This window comes from Mastigoproctus giganteus, chromosome 7 (assembly GCF_048544385.1).
Source record: "Mastigoproctus giganteus isolate SK-2022 chromosome 7, ASM4854438v1, whole genome shotgun sequence".
In the NCBI taxonomy this organism is placed as follows: Eukaryota; Metazoa; Arthropoda; class Arachnida; order Uropygi; family Thelyphonidae; genus Mastigoproctus; species Mastigoproctus giganteus.
The window spans coordinates 195498649-195525801 of NC_143581.1; the positions used below are offsets into that span (position 1 = coordinate 195498649).

The 27153-nt window shown below is 35.9% G+C and overlaps 1 protein-coding gene across 1 annotated transcript in view; it reads right to left on the minus strand.

The window, feature by feature from the left end:
* The window catches only part of Hgsnat (Heparan-alpha-glucosaminide N-acetyltransferase), a 104146-nt gene that overhangs the window by 19391 nt on the left and 57602 nt on the right, over positions 1-27153 (minus strand). Inside the window, exons 11-13 of the mRNA XM_090377329.1 lie at positions 21261-21387; positions 12926-13012; positions 2268-2342 (exon numbers count right to left, since the gene is read on the minus strand). Of these exons, the coding sequence (XP_090233455.1) occupies positions 2268-2342; positions 12926-13012; positions 21261-21387 (289 nt within the window). The remainder of the gene's footprint in view (positions 1-2267; positions 2343-12925; positions 13013-21260; positions 21388-27153) is intronic.

The window sequence follows — 27153 nt, forward strand, 5'->3', positions numbered from 1 at the left end:
CCTCCTATCGTGTCTGGGCAGAATTGCAGACACTTTCAAGTTCAACCCTAATTCACGGCTTTTTTTCAGCAGTGACCTGTACTTGCTAAGTAATTCCGCCGGTCTCCTACTCTTAATATCATTCGTGCCAACGTGTACAACTATATCACCTTTTGTGCCCTTAAAAGATGATATCCGCTCTACAATGTCATCAACCTTTGCCCCTGGCAGACATACCCTGGTCCTATTCCACCTATCCTTTTTACAAAGCATGTTCCCCGTTTCCCTGACAATAGAGTCACCAACAACTACTAGTTCCTGTGGGACCAGCGCATTCTGCCTAGGGGGCTGCTTCTGTGTTGCCTGATGACCAAGTGCAAGCTCTGGCGTTGATGTGGGCAGCTGAGAGCTTGATGGGCCCCTCAATTTATTTCCTTCGAGGGCATCCACCCTGTCCTTCAAGCTCTCATAAAGGCCCATAACAACGCTGAGTTGTCGCCTGATTTCCTTGCACTCCTTACATCGTGCACACACAAAGACATCCCCCTTGGCAGTATCATGTCCCATACCCAACTGCTCCGCAAACATCAAGCAAACAGTGCATTTTAATAGACTGTGATTCAGAGGGCAACTGGCCCCCTCAGTTCTCCCCTGAACCACAGCACTCCCATTAGCTTGAGCCTTTTGCTTTGCTGCTCTGGTTAGAGTCATGATTCCAATGTAATTCAATAAAATTTAAAACAAAAATTAAATCCTTAAGTTATATTATATATATATATATATATATGGATATATATATTGTTTTTTTTTTTTTTTTTTTTTTTTTTCGGTATCTAGTGTTCCCTTTATACAACTTCCGTATCACGTGTACCACTATAGTTATGTATTAATTATTTGTTACGATTAAGTCGTTATATATATTTATAGAGTTAAAAATACAATTTAATTGACAATAAAGTTTATCAAGATTAATAGATTTACTGAATAACTGACAATATTATATTATGCACTATACTACACTAAGCTTATGCTATCGTGTAAAAATGGCGGGAATTCACGAACGAGTATCAAGTATGTATTAATTATTTGTTACGCTTGTACTCTAAGTCGTTATATATATATAGTTAAAAGAACAATTTAATTGACAATGAAGTTTAACAAGATTAATAGATCTACTGATTAATTGACAATATTATATTATGCACTATACCAGACAAAGCTAATGCTATCGAATTCCAGATATGCTGTGTCGCGTTTCAGTAACGAGTGTTATCTACGAAGTCCCTTTATATAACTTCCGTATCAAGTTATGTATTAATTATTTATTTTTACTAATTATTTATGTTCCGTAACCTATGTGGTTATATGTATAGTTAAAAGTACAATTTAATTGCCAATGAAGTTCGACAAGATTAATAGATTTACTGATTAATTTTCACGTAACTATGGCGGCTGTCTATGAACGGTAAACTCGTGTATTTGATACCCTTTCCGATACTAAGTAATACCTACAAATCTCTATCTAAGTTACTTTAACTAGAGATGTATAAGGCCTTGAATGGGTTGAGTTCTGATGGGATCCTTCCACTTGTTCAGATTACGAACCTAAGGAGGCATAAATTCAAATTAAGAAAAGACAGATGTAGAATAGATGTGCGGAAATTTGCCTTTAGCTAGCGGGTGGTTAATTGCTGGAACAAACTTCCATCTGTCGTTGTGGAAGTTGATAGGTTAAATAAATTTAAGGAGGAACTGGACAGACATTTGGAGGGAATGGTGTGATTTTTTTTTTTGGCTGATGCTGCATAAGCTCATACACTTGCTTTCTTGCATCACATGCCACTACTACTACTTTTACAGATGTAGTACACACAAAATAAAGATCACATGTAAGACTATATGAATTTGGCTCACTATGACCAGAGTAGGCAATGCATCAAGAAACTCCTAAAGCAAGTGAGCATCAAGATAATTTAAGAATAAAAGTTCCATAGCCTTTTGCCCTTTCTGTGGCATGTCACTATAGAGTTTATCAATCATTGCTGTTAACAAAAGCTTCAATGTCCATGAAAGGTAAAAAAGAACTTGACAAGATTTCTATATAAAGTTTTCCATGAAAAATGTTTAAAAAGTTCAGGTAATTAATCTCTCAATATACCTACAGAAGAGCTAATCATAATAATTAAAGTATCCTCCAAATTATGTGTTCACTAACAAATTTATTTTCATATAATGAAGTACCACTAGATTGATAATACTAAAAATTAAGACAAGTAATAAATCATTACCAGTATGATACCCCAACTTGTCCAACGGAATGTTCTTGCCTTCCAATCCTGATAAGTCAGAAGAATCTTTCCAGCCTGTTCATGCAAAGAATTTAGTGAGTATAATTAAAAATTGTGAAAAAAATAATAATAATAAAATAAAAAATATGTATTATAATTTTAAAAAATTTTCAACATAATAATTTTAAAGAGACAAATTCACTCAGTCAATCATCCAATTTTTCATTTCATGGTAAACATGACAATATGCAATTTCCAGAAAAATATGCTCGATAGGCACAGGGAACCAAATTATAAAGTGCTACAAGTGTGGCAGGGAGGTGGGGGGAAATACTTTCTTTATTCATTTATCAAATCATCCTGAGTGGTGGTTATATATGAATTATGTATGATTGCTAATGCAGAGATGATTGTACACCCCAACTAGTTATAAAAAATATAGATACTACTGTTCACATGGCATCTATTAGACTGATTGATTATTTGGCAAACATGACAATATGCAATTTCCAAAAAAATATGCATAATAATGTGGCATGGGGAGATACTTCCTTTATTAATTTAATTTATCCAACTATCCTGAGTGGTGGTTATATATGAATGAATTATGGCTGCTAATTCAGAGATGTCTGTATACCCCAACTAGTTACATAAAGTATAGATACTGTTGTTCACATGGTATCTATTAAAAGCCAACTAAACAGTTGGTTCTCATAATCCATAGTAAACCTAAATGAGAACAGGAAATACTGTAACATCATTTAGAGAAACTAATGGGAAAGATGTGGTTAGGAATGGCCTCGTTCCTAAATTCAGGAGAGAAAAAAAAAAAAATGATGGCTGTCAGATGCCACATGAGTGAGAGAGGGTTAAACAAACAAATTACCCAATTATTCTTTTGAATTGTATAAGCATACATAGACATTCCTGCAATGAGAGTGATTTAAAGATTGCAATGTGCATTTAGCTTTCCATAAAGGTCAAGGTTTTAGAGTTAACTGCAAATACCCATAAAACAAAGTAAATTCATAATTAAGTAAAATTTCTGAAACAGAAATTAGCTTACATCTAGGCAACTTTCAATTCAACTCACTACATCAGTTGGAGGTCATGGATTAAAATCCTTCAAAGGGCAGGGATATCTCTAAAGATATCTCATACCTATAAGATATTCATTTTTTATTTAACTGTTGGTTAACAGTTAAAGTTAATTAAAGGAATGTAGTACATCTGTAATGAAACAATAAATATAAATATATTATATTTAAAAGAGCAAATAACAAATTTACAATTACAAACCAAGAACAGCACAGTACAAACTTGGAATTGTTTTTATTTATTTATTATTTTTTTTAAGTTGTAGATTTGAATTTTTAACTGGCTTTCTTTTGCCAAAGCAAAATATTATTTTTTTATTAACTGTTAGCAGTTTAGTTGATTGCACTTTACTCTTTCAAATGTTACTTTAAAGAAATAAACTTTAATAAGTTTTTATTCTACCATGGTGTTAAAATGTATTTATTATCTCTGAAAAGAAAAATTTTATAATAATGACACTTAGTTTTTTCCAAGTTTAAAAAGAAAACATTAAAACCACTTTTACTTTTTTTTTTTTAACCTTTCAACAATCTACACAAGTACTGAGACAAACCACTTCCTCTTAAATGAGGGTTTAGATTATCCTTACTAATTGAGACCACATTTGCAATACTGTGTCCAAGTATGGAAATTTCATCTGAAAAAAAGACACTAAGCTTCCTGGAAGGATCCAAAGACGGGCAACTTGCATGGTGAGATAAGTGAAAGGGTAACTGTAAATGGAAAGACTCAAATTATGTGGGTAGCTACAGAGCTTGGCAACCAGGCACCTTAGAGGGGACTTGGAAGGTTTATAAGGCTCTGAGAGAGAGGTTAGTAAAATGAACGAAGGCATAATTTTCATTGAAAAAAAGAATTCCAGAAGTAGGGGCCATAAATTCAAATTATGGGGAAGAGGTTTAGACTAGATTATAGACAGTTTTATTTTAGCCACCAAGTTACTGATTATTGGAACAGATTGCCTCCACAGGTAGCTGGGGCTGAAAGTTTTAATAAATTCAAGGGTTAAATTGGATAGTTACCTACACAAGAAGGGAAGTGCATAATTTGTATTTTCTATCTACTTTTTTTAGATTTTTTTTTGTCTGGTTCAGCAAAAGCCTGTGGCTTCCTTGCATTATATGGCTAATACTAATTTTATTAACAAAATAATCTTAATAGAAAGGTCTGATACACTTATGGGGACATAAGTGTATCAGACCTTTCTATTAAGATTTTACATCCATTGTTACAAAATTAACAGCATGTAGTTTCTTTACACATATACTCCCAATGACAAGTTAGTGTATTTCCTTTATCTAATGTTCACTAAATATCCCTTAAGTTAATTAAATAAAGGATGTAGCACATCTGCAACAAAGTAATAAAGATAAATATATTGTATTTAAAAAACAAATAACAAAGTTAAAATCAGAACAGGAAGAATTTAAATATACAACTCCTTAAACTTTGTGGTATAATATAGTACAGTAGACTCTCGATTTTCCAGGATAGATGGTAAAAAACAAATCCCAGATAATCGATTTCTCGGTTAATCCAAAAATACAAAAGTCCTCGACATACGTAAGAGATATGTTCCAGCACTTCTTACTTTGTCGAGTTTTACATAACTTGGGAATGACTAGTAACATATTGCTACTATATTATTATTGACAAATCTGAATTCCGCGCGATACTTGTTAATATTTGGCCATTTTGATATATACTTATAATAATGATTCCTTAGAGATTTAAGATGCACTGTTTTCGAACTTTTGAATAATTTCGAATTTTTGTTTAACTGAAAACGTAACTCTTTTGCGTTTACATATCATTTTCGCGATTTCTGAACAAAAAAAATTCCAACATCCCTGACATAAATAATGAAACAAAATTTGTCCTTTTGCGCTGCAACGGAACACAACAACCGACGCGATGCACTAAAACAAACTAAACATTTGGTCTCTCTTTTTTTTTCTTTTTTGTTTGAGTGGTGGGTGTGAAGATAGCAGGGGTTGCAAGATAATGGGTACACTAATCTACCAATGACGACTTATGCTGCTTGTCGCTTATTTACAGCTTGCAAAATATCTGTTTATACCTATTCTAGTTATTACTTGAATTTTTTGATTTATAGTTGATTATTATTATTTTTGTTAATTTGGAGTCTTGAAATGTCCCGGTTAATCTGATCTCAGTTAATCGAGAGTCTGCTGTATATAACAAAAGAACAACTGAAATAAGACTACTTACCTAATACTGGTCAAACTTTCATGGGCTCACCAAATGATTTTCACACACCGTGGCATGGATGTCACAAAGTGCTTCAACATGTGTCCATATGGCTCAGCATGCTGTCTGTATAACATCATGTAACTGTTCAATCTCATCCCTCATACATTTTGTAGGGTTCAAAAGTTAAGGAAATCAGGAGTGTGAATTCTTTAGCATTCGGCAAACCATACCTGCACATATCTGCTACTGTATGATTATCCTGCTAGCAGACACCATCACCATCAGAGAACAGCAGCCATATCAACATGTATACATGTTGGCAATGATGGTACAACAGGTCTCCAATTTAAAACATACTTGCATATGATCAGAGTATCCCAGCAAAACATGCTGTACATCAGAACTCTGTCACCAACGGTTTGCACTGTCCTTCCTCGCTATGCAGGTGGGGTCCATTGCCTCCTATTGTTATTGAATGGTACATATGTAGCCAGTACATCACCAGAACAAAAATAAATATGACCTATTTTTTTCTGTATACCACAGGTGAGAAGCAGATGTTTGCGCTATGCAGTCAGGAAAATATGTCAAATTAGCCATCTACTCAGCTTAACCCCATCTAATGGAGAGTACATCAAACAGTCCAGAGCATTTACCTGCTGTGACCGTCTTGTTGGTCCACAAGTCTCTGCAGTCATCTCTCACCACGTTCATCCACCATCAGTTTCACTCAACACGTTTTGTGCAGACTGTTTTGTCCCTTGTTCTGCCACTCCTGTTACACTTTCACAATGCACATCTAATGGCTATTAGGTGCTCACACTCTCAGAGATGGTCACACCTCCCCAACATGAACAAATAATCATGCCTTGTTGAAAGTCTGTCATATCATGAACATTCCCATTGCTCATCACATTTAACACTATTGCCAGTTGTACACAAAGCAAAGAACTGACTGTGGACTGCATTCAGCTGCAAGAGCTTTTATTCCTGTAGTGCAGTCTTTTTACTTCCATTAGGGTAAGTAATCCTATTTCAATGTCCATTCAGTGCATGGCTTTCAATCATCTGATTTAGAATACTCAAAGTATGCTAGCATTAGTAGAGGCATATGATGCAATAAAGCAAGCTTATGCAGCATCAGCCAAAAAAAAAACCACTCCCATTTCACCCCTCCATTCGTTTGAAATACCTGTCCAGCTCAGAATTAAATTTATTTAGGCTATCAACTTCCACAACAAGGGATGGAAGTCTGTTCCACCAACCAACCACCCACTGGCTAAAGGCAAATTTCCACACATCTATCCTACATCTGTCTTTCCTCAATTTGAATTTATGCCCTCTCAGGTGATTATTCTGAGAAAGAGAAAGAATCCCATCAGCACTGAGCATGCTCAAACCATTCAAGGCTTTATACATCTTTATCAGATCACCTCGGCGGTGCCTAGTCTCCAGACACTGTAATTTGCAAAACTTAAGCCTTTCTTCGTAAGAGCAACCCTTTGTTCCATTCACTAATCTTGTTGCCCTTCTCTGTACTCATTCCAGCAGCTCTACATCCTTCTTGAAATGAGGCCTCCAGACCTGTATACAGTACTCAAGGTGTGACCTGACCATTGCTTTATACAAGGGAATAATCACCTCCTTATTCCTGCTAGAAAAATTCCTGTATATCATTGACAAGACACCATGAGCTACTCTTGAAGCTCGTCTGCACTGCCCAAAGAACTTTATATCTGCCTGCACAATTACCCCCAGGTCCTTATCATTCTCTACCACTATCAGTGTAGTACCACAGAGTTGATACGTTACTCTGGGGTCATTGTTTCCCATATGTAGTACTTTACATTTGTCAATGTTAAACTTCATTTGCCACCTCTCAGCCCATTTGCTCAACCTTTCCAGATCCTGTTGCAGCAGCATAGCGTCAGTAGCGTCCTTAAAAACCCTGCCAACCTTTGTATCATCTGCAAACTTGGACATTAAGCTTGATATACCATCATCAATATCATTTATAAAAAACAGAAAACAACAGTGGACCCAACGTGAACCCTGACGGACTCCACTAATAACATTAGTCCACGATGAGCAGTGTCCATTGATTAACACTCTCTGTCTTCTCCCCCTCAACCATCCCTTTATCCATAGCAGCAATTTGCCTCCAATGCCACACTGCTCCAATTTGTGCAGCAGTCTTCCATGTGCAACAGTATCAAAAGCCTTTCTAAGATCCAAATATATAATATCAGAGTATTCCCTGTATCCAGTTCTTTTGTGACTGCATCATAGCATCCAATCAAATTAATCAGGCAAGACTTTCCCTTAACAAAACCATGCTGTGTCCGAGCTATAACTGAAGATAGTCTAGATGATCCTGCAGTGCTTCTTTAACCAGTGCCTCCATTAATTTTCCTGAACAGAAGTTAAACTAACAGGTCTATAATTACTTGTGTCAGCCTTTGATCCTCCTTTGTAAATTGGGGTCACATTTGCACATCTCCAATCTATGGGTACCTCCTCTGAGTCCAAGGAAGCTCTCATAATTATGGCTAAGGGCTTGCTTACTTCCTTTACTGTCTCCTTTAATATAACTGGATAGATCCCATCCACCCCAGGTGCCTTTCTTGTGTTTATCTTCAACAATTTATCCTCCACTTTCCTCTTAGTTATTACAAAATCATCTAGCTCACTGCCAGAGTTTACTTCACCTCTGGCATTCCCCTTCCTTAATAACTACTCATATGTGAATGTAGATGCAAAATACTCATTTAGTTTGTTAACAACCTGAGCAGGATCATGAACAGTTGAACCCTCAATATCCAGCGGACCAATCTGATTCATCCCTTTCCTTCTAGAGTTTACATAGATAAAGAACTCTTTTCTGTTTTTCTTTGCATCTTTTGCCAAGGATTTCTCATAATCTGCCTTTGCCTGCCTAATCTCCTTTGTAACTTGGTTACAGACCAGCTTATATCAATCATAGGCTTCCATGTCACCCATTAATTTTTATGTATCCCATGCATTTTTCTTCTCTTCCATATATCTCATTAATTCATCTGACATCCATTTAGGCCTAAACCTTGAACAATATTTCTTAGTTGGTATGTAAAGCCTAGTAGCTTCCAAGATAAATTCTTTGAATGCTTCCCATTTTGAATTTGCTGTTGGTAACATCATCAGTTGGTCCCACTGTATAGAATTTAAATGCTGTCTCAGACCATCGTAGTCACCTTTACAAAAGCAAAAACCCTTCCCTTTACCCCTGATGGTAGTTACCTCTTTGAGTAAATTCCACTTCAGCACACCGTGATCACTGCCACCTAGTGGTTCCTTTATCTGCAGATTCTTAATGCATGAAGAATCACTACTGATAATCAGATAAAGAGTATTACTCCCTCTAGTTGCATCCCAAACATGCCGATGTAGAAAACAATCATCCAATAAATCCACAAAAGCCTTACTAGTGTGAGTGACCAACCCACAAATTCCTGTCAATATCTGTGAAATTAAAATAGCCCATTATAGGACGCTCTGATTTACTGGCCCACTCTATTTCCCTGTAAAGTTTCTTATTATACTCATCAGAGTCATTAGGCCTATAGCACACTCCTACTCTCAATTTTGATCTCCCAATGCTTATGTAAAAAAAAAAAAAAAAAAAAGTAAAGTGCAGCCATTATCAACCCACTGCAGGATGGAAGCCTCCTCAACAATTCATGCTGAGGGAAATGGACCATAATCTGCCACGCTGGTCCAGTGCGGGTTGGCAGATCGACCGTATTCAGCAGTCAGGCGCTTGAACCTCGGTCTACTCAAAGAGCGTGTGCTACTGCACTCCCGCTCCTGCCCACTCGGCTACGGAGGCCTTCTATGTCACACCAAATTGACTCGACACTGCCCTGTTCAGCAATGTCGACTGGCTTCACTTCTTGCATTTTATGTGTTTCTTAACTAATTGCATAACCCCTCCTCCCTTACTATCCTGTCTATCCTTTCTCTACACATTGTACTCCCCAAATTCCAGTTCTGCATTACTTATATCTGTGTGACACCACGTCTCTGATATCCCAACAATATCCGCCTTTGATGCTTTGAGCAATACCTCAAATTCATCAAATTTATTTACCAAACTCCTAGCATTGGTGTGCACACAAGTATACATGCACCTGTTCTTTTTCTTAGCTATCCTAACACAACCCATGTGTTTACTTGTACTGCCATGACTCCCAGCAGTCTCTGAAATACCCTGCATCTTGTTTTCCAGGCTGCTGCTCGTTCCAATAGAAGCAGTGTATGAATCACTTTCACCTGTGCCAGTGGCTACTGTTAATCTATTAGTCCTTGTATCCCCCCCAAGCTAGCAGTTTTCCGACCCACCTAACACTGCCTTGATAGCATCAGCAAATATTCTTGCACCCTTTCTATTTAAGTGTATCCCATCCATGTAGAAGCAGTCTCTCCTGTTAACAAGTACAGACCAGGCTGAAAAAAATCTACCCCTTGAGCCTTGCACAATCTTTCCAGGGCTGAATTGATTGACAGGGCTCTCATCATATACTCCCTCCTATCGTGTCTGGGCAGAATTGCAGACACTTTCAAATTCAACCCTAATTCAGAGCTTTTTTTCAACAGTGACCTGTACTTGTTAAGTAATTCCGTCAGTTTTATTCAGCTACAGCTGAACAGATATGCAATCAGAGAAAATAAGAAATTTTACTAAGGCTCTTTTATTTAAATTGCAAGTCTGTATATATATCACTATAAACAAATGTTCTGAGCTTTAGAAAAGGAAAAGGTGGCCAATAAAACCCAGTTCTGACACACCATGTTTTTTTTTCAGCTTTTATGAACTTAGGAAGCAAACACAATTCTGGAAGATTATAAACTGCCTTTACAAAGGTCCCAATGACACCATAAAAAAAAAAAAAAAAAAACAGGGGACACAAAGAGCAAATCTTCATATCTGTGATCATCCACCAACAAAATGTTTAAAACAGTAAACATTTCTCCCAAAATATGTTAATCCTTCATGACATCTCTCACTCTCTTTCTATACATACAGGGTGTCTCGAAAATACACGGCATAACTTCAGGAATGAGTTCCTCATATGTAGACAATAAAAATATTTTATATCAACATGGTTCCGGAAATGCTTGGTTTCCGAGTTTTGAAGGTCTGTCTATGACACTTAACTGTTCACATCACCTTATAGTAATTGTTCAAAACATCCACCTTCTGCCTGAATACAGGCCTCACATCGACGTCTCATGGACTCGCGAAGATGATGCCAAATTCCTGGCATGTTTCGTATTGTCTCACAACCTGCCACAATTCAATTGCGGAGAGTTTCTACATCAGCTACAGGAGTAAAATACACCAATGACTTTAAATGGCTCCACAAGAAGTAATCTAGTGGGTTTAAATTAGGTGAGCGTGGAGGCCAGGCAGTTGGTCCACCTCTACATATCCACCGACCAGGAAACCTTCGATTCAGGTAATTGCGGGCTAGGTGGCTGAAATGTGCGGGAGCGCCATTGTGCACTGGCACACTATGGTCATAGTTGCCGATGCGCCCAATAAATCCCGAAACAAACAAACAAACAAACAAACAAACCATTGTGCACGAAGTGTGCTTGTTGACGAATGATCAGTGGCATGTCGTTCAAGAAATCAGGCATGCTGTTTTCCAAAAAGTTTCTGTACATCTGCCCTGTGAGTTTGTTTGGAAGTACATGGGGCCCAAATAACTTATCACTAAAAACACCCGCCCAGATGTTGAGGCTGAACTACTGTTGGTGATGTGATGGAAGAATTGCATGTGGGTTTTCCTCAGCCCACACATGCTGATTGTGAAAGTTTTGGATTCAGTCTCGTATGAACTGTGCTTCATCTGTGAATATCAGTAAGACAGAAAAGTGAGAAGTTGTACCACACTGCTGCAAGAACCACTGGCAGAACATTACTTGCGCAGGGTAATCTGCTGGTAACAAGGCCTGTACCCGTTGCAGATGGTAAGGATACAGTTGGTGTTCTCGCAACACTCTCCAAATAGTCGAACGTTAAACAGCCAGTTGCATTGCTATTCTGCATGTGCTGATTCCAGGAGTGGCATGCACAACATCCAAAATCTCCTCCTCTACTTCAGGAATCGTGGATCTTGGTCGTCCTCTGTCGGCAGCACGAGGTGTAAAGGTCCCATGTTCACAAAGGTGGCAATGGATACCTTCAAATGTTTTCCTGTCTGGACATCTTCATTCTGGGAACTTTTCGTAGTACAAACGATGAGCCTCCAGAGCATTGCCGTCCGCCAAACCATATATAAAATGCATATCTGCTTGCTCTTGATTTGAGTACATGGTCGGAATGGAAAAATCACCAGATTCTGTCAGTACCTTGTGATGAAGTAAATCACCTGTGGGAGATAAGACATTCTGGTTAATAGCTCGGGAACCAAGCATTTCTGGAACTATGTTGATATAAAATATTTTTATTGTCTACATATGAGGAACTCATTCCTGAAGTTATGCTGTGTATTTTTGAGACACCCTGTATATATTTATCTGTCTCAGGTGTTTCCTGTTACTTTTCAACAACTGCACTAGTGCCACTCACAACTAACAACAGTGAAATGAGCAATTAATGTGAAAGGACACACATATATTGACACCACATGAAAAAAACTGTTATACATTTTTTAAAGAGGTTCTTGCACTTAGATAACAAAAATAAGCAAATAAAATACAACAAACAAGCTTTAATTAAATAATGATAATCACTCACATACAAGTATATAGAGTTCAACTTAAGTTCACTAGCAATAAATTAATCCTATTTTAACTGTTAGTACAACATTACAGTTCTCAATCCTTAAACGTCTAACAATTTTATCAGGAAATATCATATATAAAAATACCATTTGATTTTATTAGCTAAATAAAAACAAATGGTAGATTTTGGCAGCACCTACTGTCTTTATCGGCCCTGACTTCCAGTGCAAGCCTCATTTTACTCTACAGGAGACCTGTACCTTCAAAGTAGTGGTGGAAGAGTCAGAGAAGATTTGAGGTTCTCCCTAAAAACTTCTATGATGAGACAGGTGTTACCAACAACTGTCTTGTCATAATATATGACTATCTAAAAAGACTGAGTCTCATTAAGTTATTTAATGAGTTAATTTAAAATATTAAGTCCCTCATAGAAAAAAAACAAACTGGTACGATGATTATCACACACACACACACACACACACACACACACACACACACACACACACACACACACACACACACACACACACAGTGTAAAAATATCCAAACAGAAATACAGTGACTAAAATAAAATTTACCTGCAATCCTAAATAAACCAAGAATATCGATGTTAAGCATCCCAGAACACCTTCAGGATCATATGGCTTATCACCACCATACACTTTCTGTAAATAAACAATGTACATGGTTGAAATTATAACTTCATTTGATATTTTTATTTTTCTGTGAGAAAAATTTGTTTAAGAGGAATATTTTTATTAACCAGCCAAACAATTAAATACTTCATACTGTTCCAAGAATAAACTGATCTTTTTCTCCCTGTAAATTGGCAAGGGGGGGGGGACTGGTACTTCACCTGTGATCCATGATCAGTGTACTTTACTTCAAAGCTAAAGTTATTAATAAAGATTTGCTATTACCTTTATTAGTTGTCAATTTGTTTCCAGAAACATAAGCTGCATAAAAATTACCACAGGTATAATACAGCAGTACAATCCTACGAATGGGTAACAACACTCAATCCTTCCCTCCTTCCCCCTTTACTTTGTTACCTTACAAGTTCAAGAATGTATATAAAAAAGTGCCTCTATCTGGTTTTGTCATACAATATATCTTCATTAATTTGATATTGGATTATCTGAAATCTGATGTAGAGTTTTATATGTATTTTAGTGTGGATTATTTGAAATACATCTACAATGAAATCTGAAGTCTCATCTCAGTTAGGTCCCACGACTTGTGAATAGCTTGTCTAATTTGAAAAGACTGCCAAAACCCTACAGGCAAACACTGTTATTACAAAAATTTGTTAGTGTATTGCATACAGTATCATCATGCAGTATGTGGGTGCATTTAATTTTATTTAAATTTAATGCCTTTAAATTTCTATTCACAGAATCAGAGAATTCATGTGTGTGCATATGTAATCAATTCTAGTTACCACCAGGGAGGATACACTGACTGGTAACAAAATGCGATTTCCCAATGCAGATGACATACATCTTCAAGTGTCTACATGTGCATGCTGAATTCGAGAGAGAATGAATATAATAAATGTGCTTCAGAGAAAAAAATACTTTTGCATTGGAGGATCAAAAAATAATAATAATAACAACTCTTCTTAGCAATTTAATGATGTCTTTAAATCAGGCATTTTCTTCTTGGGTGATATCCATCAAGAAATAAACTATTCCAAAAATTTTATTTTTGATCTTCTTTAAGAAATTCACAACGAGGTATGAAATCTCTTTAAATTTCTTGCACACAATAACAAACATTACAGAGTTTCATTTCTGCCACCATAATAGTACCGAAACTCGATGTATACAAGTGCTGTGATTTTTTTTTTTTTATCATATATAATTGTACATACCTTTTAAAGAGTAAGTATCCATACTCTGGGATATTATTTGCTGTTTAATACTTAATAATATGAAAAAAAGACTTATTCAATAACCTTCATAACATACCACTACCCTTTCTAATTATAGTATAAGCTAGTCATAGAGAACTTATATGAATTGGTGACTACTTTTCCTTACTTAAGGGTGGGGGGGGAAGATAAAATGGAGCTTTAATAAAAATATACATTTGATTAGAGTTGTGGTAAAAATTTTACCTCAGTTGTGTGGAATTAAATCTAATTTTTGTGCACAAATTAAGTCACTTTTATGGTAAAGATTAACCATGAAGTTGCTTCAGAAGTTTTTCTCTCATTTCAGTACTACTTTTTCTGAGCCAAGTTCTTTTTCTGTGCAAATAATTTTCACTTTTTTTTTTTGCCTGAGTTATTTTGCTGTATTAAACAGCAAAAATATCCCAAATTATAGATACTCTGCCGACCGGGCTAGCCAGGTGGATAAAGTGCCTGCCTGGCAACCCAAAGGTTGCGGGTTCGAATCCTGCCTTGGGCTTGGATCAAAGTACTGCAAAGACCTTGGGAGGTGCATTATGGCCACAGAAGCCGATGCACCAACAACTACAAAAAAAAAAAAAAAAAAAGAAGAAGATACTCTCTCTTTAAAAGGTAAGTACAATTATATATAAAAACATGCTTTAATGTACTGTTTTAATGTACAGCTCATGTATATCAAGCTGCATGGTTGTTATAGCAACAAAAATGAAACTTAGCAATCTTTGCTCTCATGTGAGAAATTTACTGAATTTTGCCACAACAAAATTACTGTCTTTCTTGTATTGGTTAAATTAACATATTAACCATCTATCTGTGAATGTCTACCACAATGAAACTAAAAGATTAGTAATACTTTAAATGGAATTGTGAAAATTCTGCACAGTGTTAATAAAAGTAACTGACTAAATTTCTCCTGATTAATTAATATTGACATGTTATGAACTTATGTGGATAGATCGAACCCATTTAAAATTGAAATGGACACATTTTGGTCCCTTTAACTTCAAATTAATCAGATTTTACTCTAGTATTTATATCAATCAATGTAACATTCATTCAATGCACATTCTACGATGCACTGTAAATCCAAAAACAATAGTCTTGCAATAACTAAAATTCATGTGTATTCATTCAATAGGGTAATATGGTATCCATTACATTAACTGTCTTATTCTATGTCCATGACTGCATATAAAAAAAATGGCTCTGATTTTTATTATACTATTAATATTGAACAAAGTAAGGTTGAACTCTCATTCAGAAGCATCACTGTAAATCCAACACTTACTTGAATTTTCTATTTCAATAATTATAATCAGTGAAATTTGTGTGCTTCCATTTAATATATTCATGTGGTATGTGCCACATTAACTGTCATTCCATTACTATACTCTCTCATACTACTAAATTAACCCTCACCATTTAATTAGTATCCTATAAAATAGATGCTGAATATTAATCCTGCATATGTCAAGTTATATTAAAGATTTACAGTCCTAAGTTTTTAATTTACTAATTAAACACAACTTAAAAAATGAAGGATTTCTATCCATCTTTAAAATAACACAGACCACTAACCAGAGACTTTTAATAGCTCCCATTTTTATTAATATATAAGATATCACACCAGTAACAAACTGCATGGCTTTAGATATGAAAGTGATTTTTGCCCATTCAATGATTTGGATGGTGGTAAATTATATTAAGTGAAATCTTCATTTTTGTTTGGCAAATGTAACAAGCCACTCACTTATTGCAGGGTAAATAAAAAAGCATGTATAGCAGTGACAACTAAACCACCAATTTTCCATTACTAACATCTGAAAATCATTATAACCAACATTGATGGTGGTGGGAGTTGATGAAGAGCACACGCGTGCGTTTCCTCAACAAAATTTTTTAAAAGAAACATTAACATAATATTTAGATATACAGTGGCAGACAAAAAAAACTGCATCACTTGTAAATTTTGCAAATGTGTTTTGCACTGCACTGTGGGTTGCAAAAATGTTTGAAATGCATTTGTTACATGGGATATCATCTAATACAAAGGGTTGCTCTTACGAAGAAAGGCTTAAGTTTTGCAAATTACAGTGTCTGGAGACTAGGCACCAGTGAGGTGATCTGATAGAGATGTATAAAGCCTTGAATGGTTTGAGCATGCTCAATGCCGATGGGATTCTTCCTCTTGCTCAGAATAATCACCTGAGAGGGCATAAATTCAAATTGAGGAAAGACAGGTGTAGGATAGATGTGCGGAAATTTGCCTTTAGCCAGCGGGTAGTTGGTTGATGGAACAGATTTCCATCCCTTGTTGTGGAAGTTGATAGCCTAAATAAATTTAAAGACTCAGCTGGACAGGTATTTCAAACAAACGGAGGGGTGAAATGGGAGTGGTTTTTTTTTTTTTTTTTTTTTTTTTCTTTTTTTGGCTGATGCTGCATAAGCTTGCTTTCTTGCATCATATGCCTCTACTAATGCTAATGCTAATATATATATATATATATATATATCTGTGAATGAAATCCAATAAAAAGACTCTACCTGATATACCTAACTGCCATAAATATCTTCCCAAATGGTAAAATGCTTAATTAATGGAAATATGAGAAATCATGCAAATGGCAATCATGACAACCAAACATAGATTTTATTGCATTTAAGTGTACAAACTGAAATGACAAGTTAATGTAATAGTATTATGTAAATCAGCAAGATAAGTCCTCAATATTTTGTTGTTCTTCCTCAAGCTGCAATTATAGCCTTGCAACGATCTGGCATAGAGTTAATCAACTTCTGGATATCAGGTTGCCCAATTTTGTGGTACTACACCCTTACAATGCTCTCCTGCAGCTGAATCTTACTTGTCAGCTTCTTCTGAGCAATTTTAGATGACATTATGTACCAGCAATCTAGACTTGCCGGGCCAGTTCAACACTGTAATGCCAGCATTTCTGAGGTATGACTGCACCTTAATAAATGAGATTAAGGTGCAGTCATACCTCAATTTAATGATGAGAAAAACTCATCATTAAATCTAAATAGCATAAAAGTTACCAATTTTGCTGTATGGCAAGGTGCTGAGTCCTGTCGAAAAATTCAGTTTTGGACGTCTGTGTGGTGTCCCTAATAACAGGTTTCAGGCACTCCCCCAAGATAGCAGTGTAGGTTTCTGCATTCACCGTTCCATTAATAAACTTAATTTGCCCCACCCCTTTGTTCGTTATGGATCCCCAAACTGTCTGACCGGCGGGGAACTTTATAATCGGTGTTATGCAGTCAAGATGGTAAGCCTCCGATTTTCATCTTCTGACATAATGCTTCCCATCCAAGCCATGCAGGTTGAATTTCGATTCGTCAGAAAAGATGACGGTGTCAGGTGGGCAGGAGCAGTAGTGCATAGCACGCGCATCTTGATTAGACCGGGGTTCGAGCCTGTGACCACCAAATATGGAGGATGCAGAAAGGTCAGGGAATGACCACTGCATATCCCCAGTCCGGATGAAGGGTGAGGGTTGGTGTCAGGAAGGGCATCCAGCTGCAAAAAATATCACGGCAAAACAATAAAAAAACGCTGACCCCATATAATGGGAAAAGGCGAGGACAAAAAAAAAAAAAAAAAAAAGATGACGGTGTCCCATTGCTCCTTTGTCCACTAAACATGTGTTTTAGCCCAAGCAAGTCACTTCTTCCTCATTTGTTGGGTCAACAAAGGCTTCTACTTAGGCCGATAGGCATGCAGACCACATTCCGAAAGCTGTCTTTGGATAGCTCGTGCATTTGTTTCAACACCAGAGGCCATCTCAAAGACCAGTTTTAGATTAGGAGCACTAGCATAGCGATTACAAAGGCATAGCTGTTTCAAATATCAATCTTGGGAAGGTGTTGTCACTCCTCTTACAGCCTGATCCAGGTCTTCTTTTCACATCATCGGTTTCACACTTTAATTTCAGCACCCGGGATACTGTTGACTGGTGGCAGCCTATTTTATCAGCAACAGCATGCTTAGAAAACCCTTCCTGGGACAGAGCAACAGCTACACTTTTTTTTCCCTTGGTGTCACCTGAACATATGGAGCCATGCTTACACCTCCACAAAACAGGATACTAATGAGTGTGTATACCCATCCAACAGCGTATTTATAGAAACGGCTGATGCAATACCTTGCAATTGCTGTCTGATGCAATAGAAGCGTTATCTGATGCAATACCTTTCTTTGCAACAAACAAAATGACTGTAATCAAAGAATATCTTATACATTTCACTATGAATGTTACTTTTTTTTTTTTTTTTAAGGTGATGCAGTTTTTTTGTCCACCACTGTATATTGTACACATGGTCAAGTTATATTAAATTCTTGTTATATATAATAAAATCCTGTTACAAATGAACACCATTTTAGTGATAGTATTTTCAGATCCTGGCTGCCTTCCCTTATTTAATAATATTTAGATATGGATGTTTCAATAAAAAAAAGTTTTAAAAGATGTGACAAAAGAATTCAGTTTCACACTGTCTATTAAATTTTTCATACAGTAAACCCTCGCTAATCTAGTTACAGTTAATCTGGATGTCATATAATCCGAATTGAAATATGAAAATTCTGTTCACAGTTGAGTACCTTGAAAGACACGCGGGATTTAGGAAGGCAGATGAGTAACTCTCACTGCACGCTGATTGACTGTGCAGAGAGAGATGGAACATACATTACATTGGTTTGTGTGTTGTTCAATATCGTTGTTGACTGAGTCAGATGGATGCTATTGCTTACATCACTTCATTTGATGTATATAAGTACATAAGTTAACATATATACATATAAAGAAGTTCTAAAGAATAAAAAGTGAAATAACTATCATTAACTTGAAAATAGTAGTCCTGAAAAAAAAAAAAAAAAAAATTTGCTGAAGAATTTGGTATTGGCTAACAGGCTGTCAGATATTTAAAAAAAACATTTAAAACTACAATATTAAAAAAACAAAAAGAATCTATAAAGACATTTCCTTTAAAATTCAATGTGGGGAGTGATAAAGGCAGTGTATTAAATAGAGAGACATTAAAAAAAAAAAAAAAAGCCAAAAGAAGTGTTGCTAGAAGAAGCTGTATTTAAGTGGTATTCACAGCAATGATCAAGATGCATTGGTGTGCAAGGCCAAAACCACCTGATAAATGTATAAAAATACAAAAGACAATTAACAACATAAAAGCTATTATCTTTTTATAGTTTTTAAATAAAGGCTCTACAGGGATTTTGTTTTATTTATTTTCATCAGCACTACCTACAATCATTAAATTTTGCATTTATTTGTGTTCTAAGTTTTTTTTTTTTTTTTTTTGTCTTTTAGAGGTATCTTTTTCTTCACTAATCCGGATTCTCACATAATCCGGATGATCTCTCCTCCCAATTACTCTGGATTAGCGAGGCTTTACTGTATTTCTAAATGATTATGCTCAAATCCATTTGGTACAGTGTATAGCATATTTTCAACCTTTCCCCAAAGCAGATAATGAGAGATGATGCAGTCTGGTCTGTAGGATGGTGAAAACAGTGCACCACACAAATCAAAGAAAACACTGCACTCATTTTTTCAACAAAAAAAAGCCCTATAAGTAGTAATCTAATTTAACTTAATGCAATTGAATACACGTTTTTGACTGAAATAAAGTTGAATTTTCATATTAATATACAAAAAAATGCTAAATATTAAAAACAAAAATGAACACACTAGTACTATAGAGTACTGATGTGTTTATATTTAATATTTTTGATAAGTCACATTTACTGTGTACCACATTCCTGAAAGTATGGATTGCTAGAATTTTACACAATACAGTATTTTTTATAAATACAATATTCTTTCAAAACATTGATCACTGAACAAATATTTTTATTTTTTCAGTTAAATATTATGTGATTTTATTTATTTGTTATTGACATTTATTTAAAGTTAATATTTAAGTAAAATAAAGCAGACCTTGCCACTTCATATATATGAAAAGAAAAAGAATTTGTTTGAACAAATAATGGTTCTTTTAAAATAATTTTTTCAGCAATATTCAATATAATGGAATTTCAGTACAAAAAATGATACGTTACCCCTCCCCACCACCACAGCAAGTTTGTTGTAATGGGATTTTATTCTGGCAGGAAACAGAATAATAACAGCCATGAATAGATTTTCTGTTCTAAGGTTTTAGATCCAGCCTGTTAAGCAATTGTCTTTTCTGAAATCAATTTTCATTTCTTGTGAAAAATCAGCAGTTTAGTGATAATTTTAAATAAATTTTAAATAAATTTTATAAGTATGACTGAATTAATTAAAAAACAACGCTTTTCAGTGTGATTCAGATTTAGTTTACTGATGAACTCTTGGTAATATAATCCCTCAAGATAATTCCAAATATAACTAGAAACATTTCCAAATATAACTAGAGACTACATTTTTGGATTTTGCATTACTTTGGAATTTCATTTTCAAATCAAATGAGGTTATTAACAGCTAATGCCAACCAGTCTTCTATAACAGCAAAGGCAAATAAAAATAAAGACTTGTAGTAGTAGTAGTAGTATTCTTTAAATTAATTTCTTGTTTATGATGGAAAAAAATGTTATACAAGTGGATGTGAGATACTTTTTAAGCCAGGAGTGAATATTTAATTTTTTTTAGTCATACTTCAATCTAACAACAATGATGCAAAAGGAAGGTCAAAACTACATTGAAGGAATACTACAATTCTCACCAATTTCACTTTAACAAATATTTTAATTTTATTTCTTTTTAAAAAGTTAAATCAAGCAATCAGTATGGATATTTTAATAGTTGTATTATTTATTAACTTATTACACCCCCCCCTAGCATATTTTGCTCTTCTGGAGTGATGCCTGCCTTGAGCTAAATAAATAAATAGAATTATAATTTTTTTTCATGGGCATCTTATTCTTCAAAAAAAATATATTTAAAAGATGTTGATGTTAAGAATAATTTAAAATCACAAACCTTTGAAGTAGGATGTTGGTAGATGTGACTTTGCCCAAGTATAATCCTGTCAATGTATCCTGCTGCTCCTCCAGTACAGTTATAATACTGATTATTGTCATGCATGCCACCAGGTCCAAGATAGCCACTGGATTAAGGGAGTAAAAAATCCTAAATCAAACAGTAACTTCATAAACATTTCCAAAAAATAAAATGTTAAAAAGGATATTAAAAGACCAGACTAGATGTAACATATTTTCATTATGAGATTTGTGCAATTACATTCAATTCTTAATGAATTAGAAAAAAATTATCCACAAAATATGCTGAGGGAAAAAAAACAAACAAACAAACATTGGATCACAAACTGGGTTAAGCACCAAGACAACTAAGACCATGGGGAGCAGTATATTATAAGGAATTAGTATAAACTGACCATTAACATACATTGCTAACAGTCAGTTTTTGGATGATAAACAGAAACACCCAGGAGGGAAAATTATGCCGTCCTCAGTCTCAGTCATAGTGTGAAAAAGGTGTTAAAAATTCTGCTTCAACAGGAATTGAACTTAAGCATTTTTCACGTGGTGAGGAAGAATAGCAGTATATCCACTGTGCTAGCAGAAAGGTATGATCATAAATACAAATGTTTCAAGCTTGATGATCAGACTTCACTGTATTTCTTGTTAGCACCTCACAGAAGCAGCCAAAAAAGAGAAATGGCTGTTAATTATTTAAAAAAAAAACCTCTTAGGAATTTCTAATATGTGGATGTTTAAAAAGTATGGTCATCTAGGCTTAGTACCTCCTTTTAATATGCACTTAGCCAAATTAAGTAACCACGCTTTTGGCATCAGTGTAAATACTGTTACATAATACATATGGGGACCATGCTGTCTCTTAATCAATTCTTCATATCAAACTCTCAATCATATTTTTGTATACAAGTTCTATCAGATTGTGGCAAAAAGAATGTTTAATTGATTACGAAGAGTGGAATCTTGGAAGGTTCTAGTTTAAATATGCATGCTTCAGAGCCCCCAAAACAGACACCATGTAGTATACTGGCTCACATATTTAGAGATCATTACTTTCGCACCTCCCACCATTTTAATAAGCTTTTCTCAAATGGACTGCTGAAACAGGTAAACAGAAATTGCTCAACAGCAGTGATCTGTGGAGAATTCATTTATGAAATTCACATACAGTACGATCACTGTACAGAGAACAACTAGAACATAATGAAAGGTTGAAATGCAATATTAACAAAGCATACTTTCAACATATAATTACACTGGTTAACGAATATTAATTTTTTTTATAGCATGTAACGGCATCTTTTGAGCATGTGAACACCAAATTTTAATTTTTTACATGCCAGTCTACTGGAAAGCTGCATTGAGTGAGCACTCATTGCAGCTTATTCTAATTTTTCTTTTTTATCTGTACTTAAAATGGAAAATTTGAAATTTTATCCAACAAAAACATCCCCAACATGTCACACCTCCTCATCGCCATTAGCATGGGTCAGCACAACATAACTCTTGGCTATTCCCAAAATTAAAACAGGATATGAAAGGAAAAATGATATGAGTGAACTCAAGAAATATGATGAAACATGACAGACCACCTAAAAGTAGTTACCAAAGAAAACAAATGTCAGGCAAGATAGAACAAGTGTGTGGTTGCAAAAGATTATATTCAAGAATATCAATAATATAAACATATATTGTTGAAAAAAAATTAATTTCTTACTATATTCACTAAATTTTCTGATCAAATCTTGTAAATGTTCATTAATATATTAATAAATTAATATATATATATATAAAAAATATATCATATTCTTACAGTCTTACATTATGGTGGTATGAAGTAGTGCATGCAAAAGTAAAATGAGAGTGGGGTAGGCTCCTGACCAGAAGATAGTGAAGAGTATGACAAGAGCCTCTATGCAGATGGAATTTTTTTTTTTTTTTTTTTAATGTGAACCCCAAACAAGAGAGGTATTAGAACCTATAGTACTTAGTACCATGCTTGGGTTGGAGGTTGAGAAGAAGAAAGAAGATATTTGTTGACATTGGATTTGAACTTCTGTAGACTGTAATTTTCAAGAAATACGTATGAAGGAAGGTTGTTCCAGAAAACGGCAGTTGAATAAATAAACGAGGAAAATGAAAAGTTGGTTCTGTGAGTTTCAAGTTGGCCAGTAAATGGATGCTGGCTGGTGGCTGCAGGTGTTCAGACTGTTTTGAAAGAGAGAGCGGGAATTAAAGAAGCCAATTCAGAAGAACAGTGCCTATGGAAGTATCTATAGAAGAGGCATGCAGCAGAAACAGTATGTCTATGAGACAGCGAGTGGAGAGACTCTGTTAGAGATGAATCATTAATTAACCTAACTGCCCTCTTCTGAATGGAATCGAGAAGCCTGAGAGAGGTTTTGGGGGCACCACTCCAGATGTGGGAACAATATTCCATGGCAGGCGGATTTACAATTTATACAGAGTGAGCAGCTGTTTGGAAGAAAAGTAATGCCGAGAGTGAAAGAGAAAACCTAGTTTTTTTAGATGCAGAGGAAGCAATATTTGTAATGTGCTTGTGCCAAGAGAGATTAGAAGTCAGGGTAATCCCCAAAAGAGATATATCATTTTGCCTAAAAATCGGAGTGTCACTAAAGATAAGCATAGGAGCAGAAGAATCCTTTTTGCGAGATATAAGACAAGACTAAGTTTTAGAAGGGTTGAAATCAACTAAGTTGTCTTTACCCCACTGGAGAATTACCTGAAGATCAGCATTTAAGGAATTGGTAGCAAATTTTCGAGAAGTTGAAGCTGATTGAGCAGGGCAAGGTTTCTCAAAATGTAAAGTAGAATGCAATGTGCTATCATCGGAAAAACTATGGATAGGATTTCCAGTCAATGGAAGAAGGTCATTAATATACAAGAGGAAAAGATTGGGGCAAAGAACTGAACCTTGGGGGCCACCGACGTTAGTGGAGAAGTTAGAAGACAGAGAGCCATCTACCATCACCCTCAGTGAGCGATCAGAGAGAAAACTGGATAACCAATTACTAAAAACAGTTGGCAAACCATAAGATGGAAGCTTGTTTAGAAGACCTTTATGCCAAACACGATCAAAACCCTTTAAGATGTCAAGAGCAACTACTTGTGTTTCATCGAACCTTTCCATTGAATTAGTCCATAAATGGGTAACATAAGCAGAACATCACCAGTGGATTGACCTGGTGGAATCCATACTGGTGATCGTTGACCAGACGGAAGGTTTCTAGGTAGTTTAAGAGTTGGCGGTTAATTGATTTCTCCATTACTTTAGAAAGAGCAGAAGTAATTGCAATGGGACGATAATTAGATGGGAGGGATTTGTCACCCTTTTTAGGAACTGGCTGGATATGAGCAAATTTCCAAGCAGAAGGAAAAACACCTTTGGAATAAGAAAGTGAAAAAAGCGGCAAAGAATAGGAGTAAGTTCAGGAGCACAGGTTTTGAGAACAAGTGGAGAAATACCATTAGGACCTGGAGCTTTCTTAGCATCAAGATTCGTCAAAATCCTTTTGACATCCTTTTGACAGAAGACCACAGGAGGCATTGAATGGAGCTTGTTGGGAATGGTGGGAGGTGTTTTACCAAGATCATTAATGCATGAGTTGGAAGAAAAATGGGATGCTAGCAGGGCAGCTTTATCCTTGGCTGAAGTGACAACAGAACCATCTGGTTTGGACAGAGGTGGGAGCAGAGATGGGCAAAAGTTGCGGCCAATAGCTTTGGCAAGAGACCAGAATGCTCGGCTACCATTAGGGCAAGAAGCAAGTTTTCTACTCTTAGCCTGTTCAAACTCTAGTTTGGACTGATTTATAACTGCTTTACAATTGTTGCAAGCTTTGGTGTAGGTAGAAAATGAAACTGAAGAATTAGAAACAAGCCAATTATGATATGCAACATTCTTCTCTTGAAAAGCTTTAGCACATTTATTGGAAAACCAAGGTTTAGATAAAGGACGAGATTTTAAAGTGGAGTGTGGGATAAAGGATTCCATTCCTGCAAGAATAATTTCACTGACACGATCTGAGCAAACGTTGACATCAGAAGTTTTGAAACAGTAATCTGACCAAGGAAAAGAAGAAAAGAAATCTCGCAGGTCATCCCATTTTGCATTCTTGTAATGCCAAAAAACACGAGGTTGGGAATAGCCATGAGATAAAGGCTCCATTGGAGAAGAGACAATCACCAAGTTGTGATCTGAAGTGCCTAAAGGACCTCTCACTTTGACCGTGTACTTAGAAGGGTTGTTTGTGAGAAAAAGATCTAGCGTGTTGGCTGTATGATTAGGATTGTCTGGTAGTCTTGTAGGTAAATGAACAGTCTGTGCAAGGTCATTAGTAATTGCAAAAGCCTCAGCATCTTGACCAGCTGGGTCGGTGTGACTAGAAAATGGAAGCCAGCTGGAGTTGTGAACATTAAAATCACCAAGGAAAATTACCTCACTGTTAGGAAAGTTGGACTGGAGAAAGTCAAGTTGCAAAGAGAAGTCAAAGAGCTCCAAGTGATTTGTGGAGTTGGGAGAACGGTAGAGACAACAGATGAATTTGACACAATGAGGTAGAGAGATTTTAAGCCAGAGAAGATCAAAGAGAGGAGATTCCAAATTGCCAAGTCTCTGACAGGGAATATCAGAACGGACATATGCACAAGTACCACCTTTGAGGCGAAAGGAATCATACGGCGAATAATTTGGGCATCTGAGATGAGCAGTAGTTGAATCAACCGATAACTGAGATTCTGTCAGAAAAAGTACATGGGGTTTGGCAGACTGCAAGTGGAAATGGACATCGTTGAGATTAGAACTGAGACCACGTATATTTGTGAAATGAATTAGGAAGTCCTTGGGAGGTTTAGATCTTTTCGCAGATAAGCTTGCTCTATTAGTTCAACAATTCATGGTGTATTCAATAGTAAGAAAAAGTGGGTGCGACATGCTGTATGAAGTAATGAAATTTTTGGATATGGCGTACACATGGTAATATACCCAGGTCCTTGACATAACGTGGCCTCGACAATGCTCCACGCATACACACTACTCGGACTCCCTCCTCACTATCTGGCAAAGTAGAGGCAAGATTATACACTAGCTGATCCTGAAGCCTCCTAGAGAGTTACCAATAGGTTCGGTCTAGTGTACTAACTAGTGGTCGGCCTGCGAACACCATTTTAGAGCTGTACCCTCGAAATGTAAGGAATATTGGATCTTGCCAGGATGTTCATCATAACCTCAAAAGTCATCAATCATACTGCATGATGGAAGAGGTAGGGAAGGGTTGAAGGGAATTGGTGAGTAAATGTGAATGTCTCATTATTATGGGCAATTTCAGTTTGTCTCTTATTTATTAGAGTAAGTGAGAGGGAAACTCAGCATGGGGAACAAAATTTTTAATACACTACACAATTATTATTTACATCAGCATAGAGAAAATACTAGAGGGAAAGAATGTTCTAGACCTGGGCATTACACATGAACCAGGTGATATAATAGGGGTCTCAGTATAGGACCCATTAGCAGGAAGTGATCACATGGCACATGGAAGATGAAGAAGGAAGCTGCAGTTGTTAAAGGCAGAGGCATAGAGTTTAATTTCAGGAATGGGGAAGACTGCTTAAGGTGCTACATGGCCTCTATGAACTGGGCAGAAGACAGCATGGGGAGGGTTAATACATTAGAATTATGGAGTATCTTTAAAGCAATAGTTATAGAAGCCAAGAATGCATATATACAGCACAGGGGAGGATGTTGAGATGGACAAATACAGAGCTGGCCAGCCTAACTGAGTAGAAAAAGATTGCATGGGATAGGTATAGAACAATAAAAATGTGCTCAAGTTCTATGATAACTTCAAGTTGAT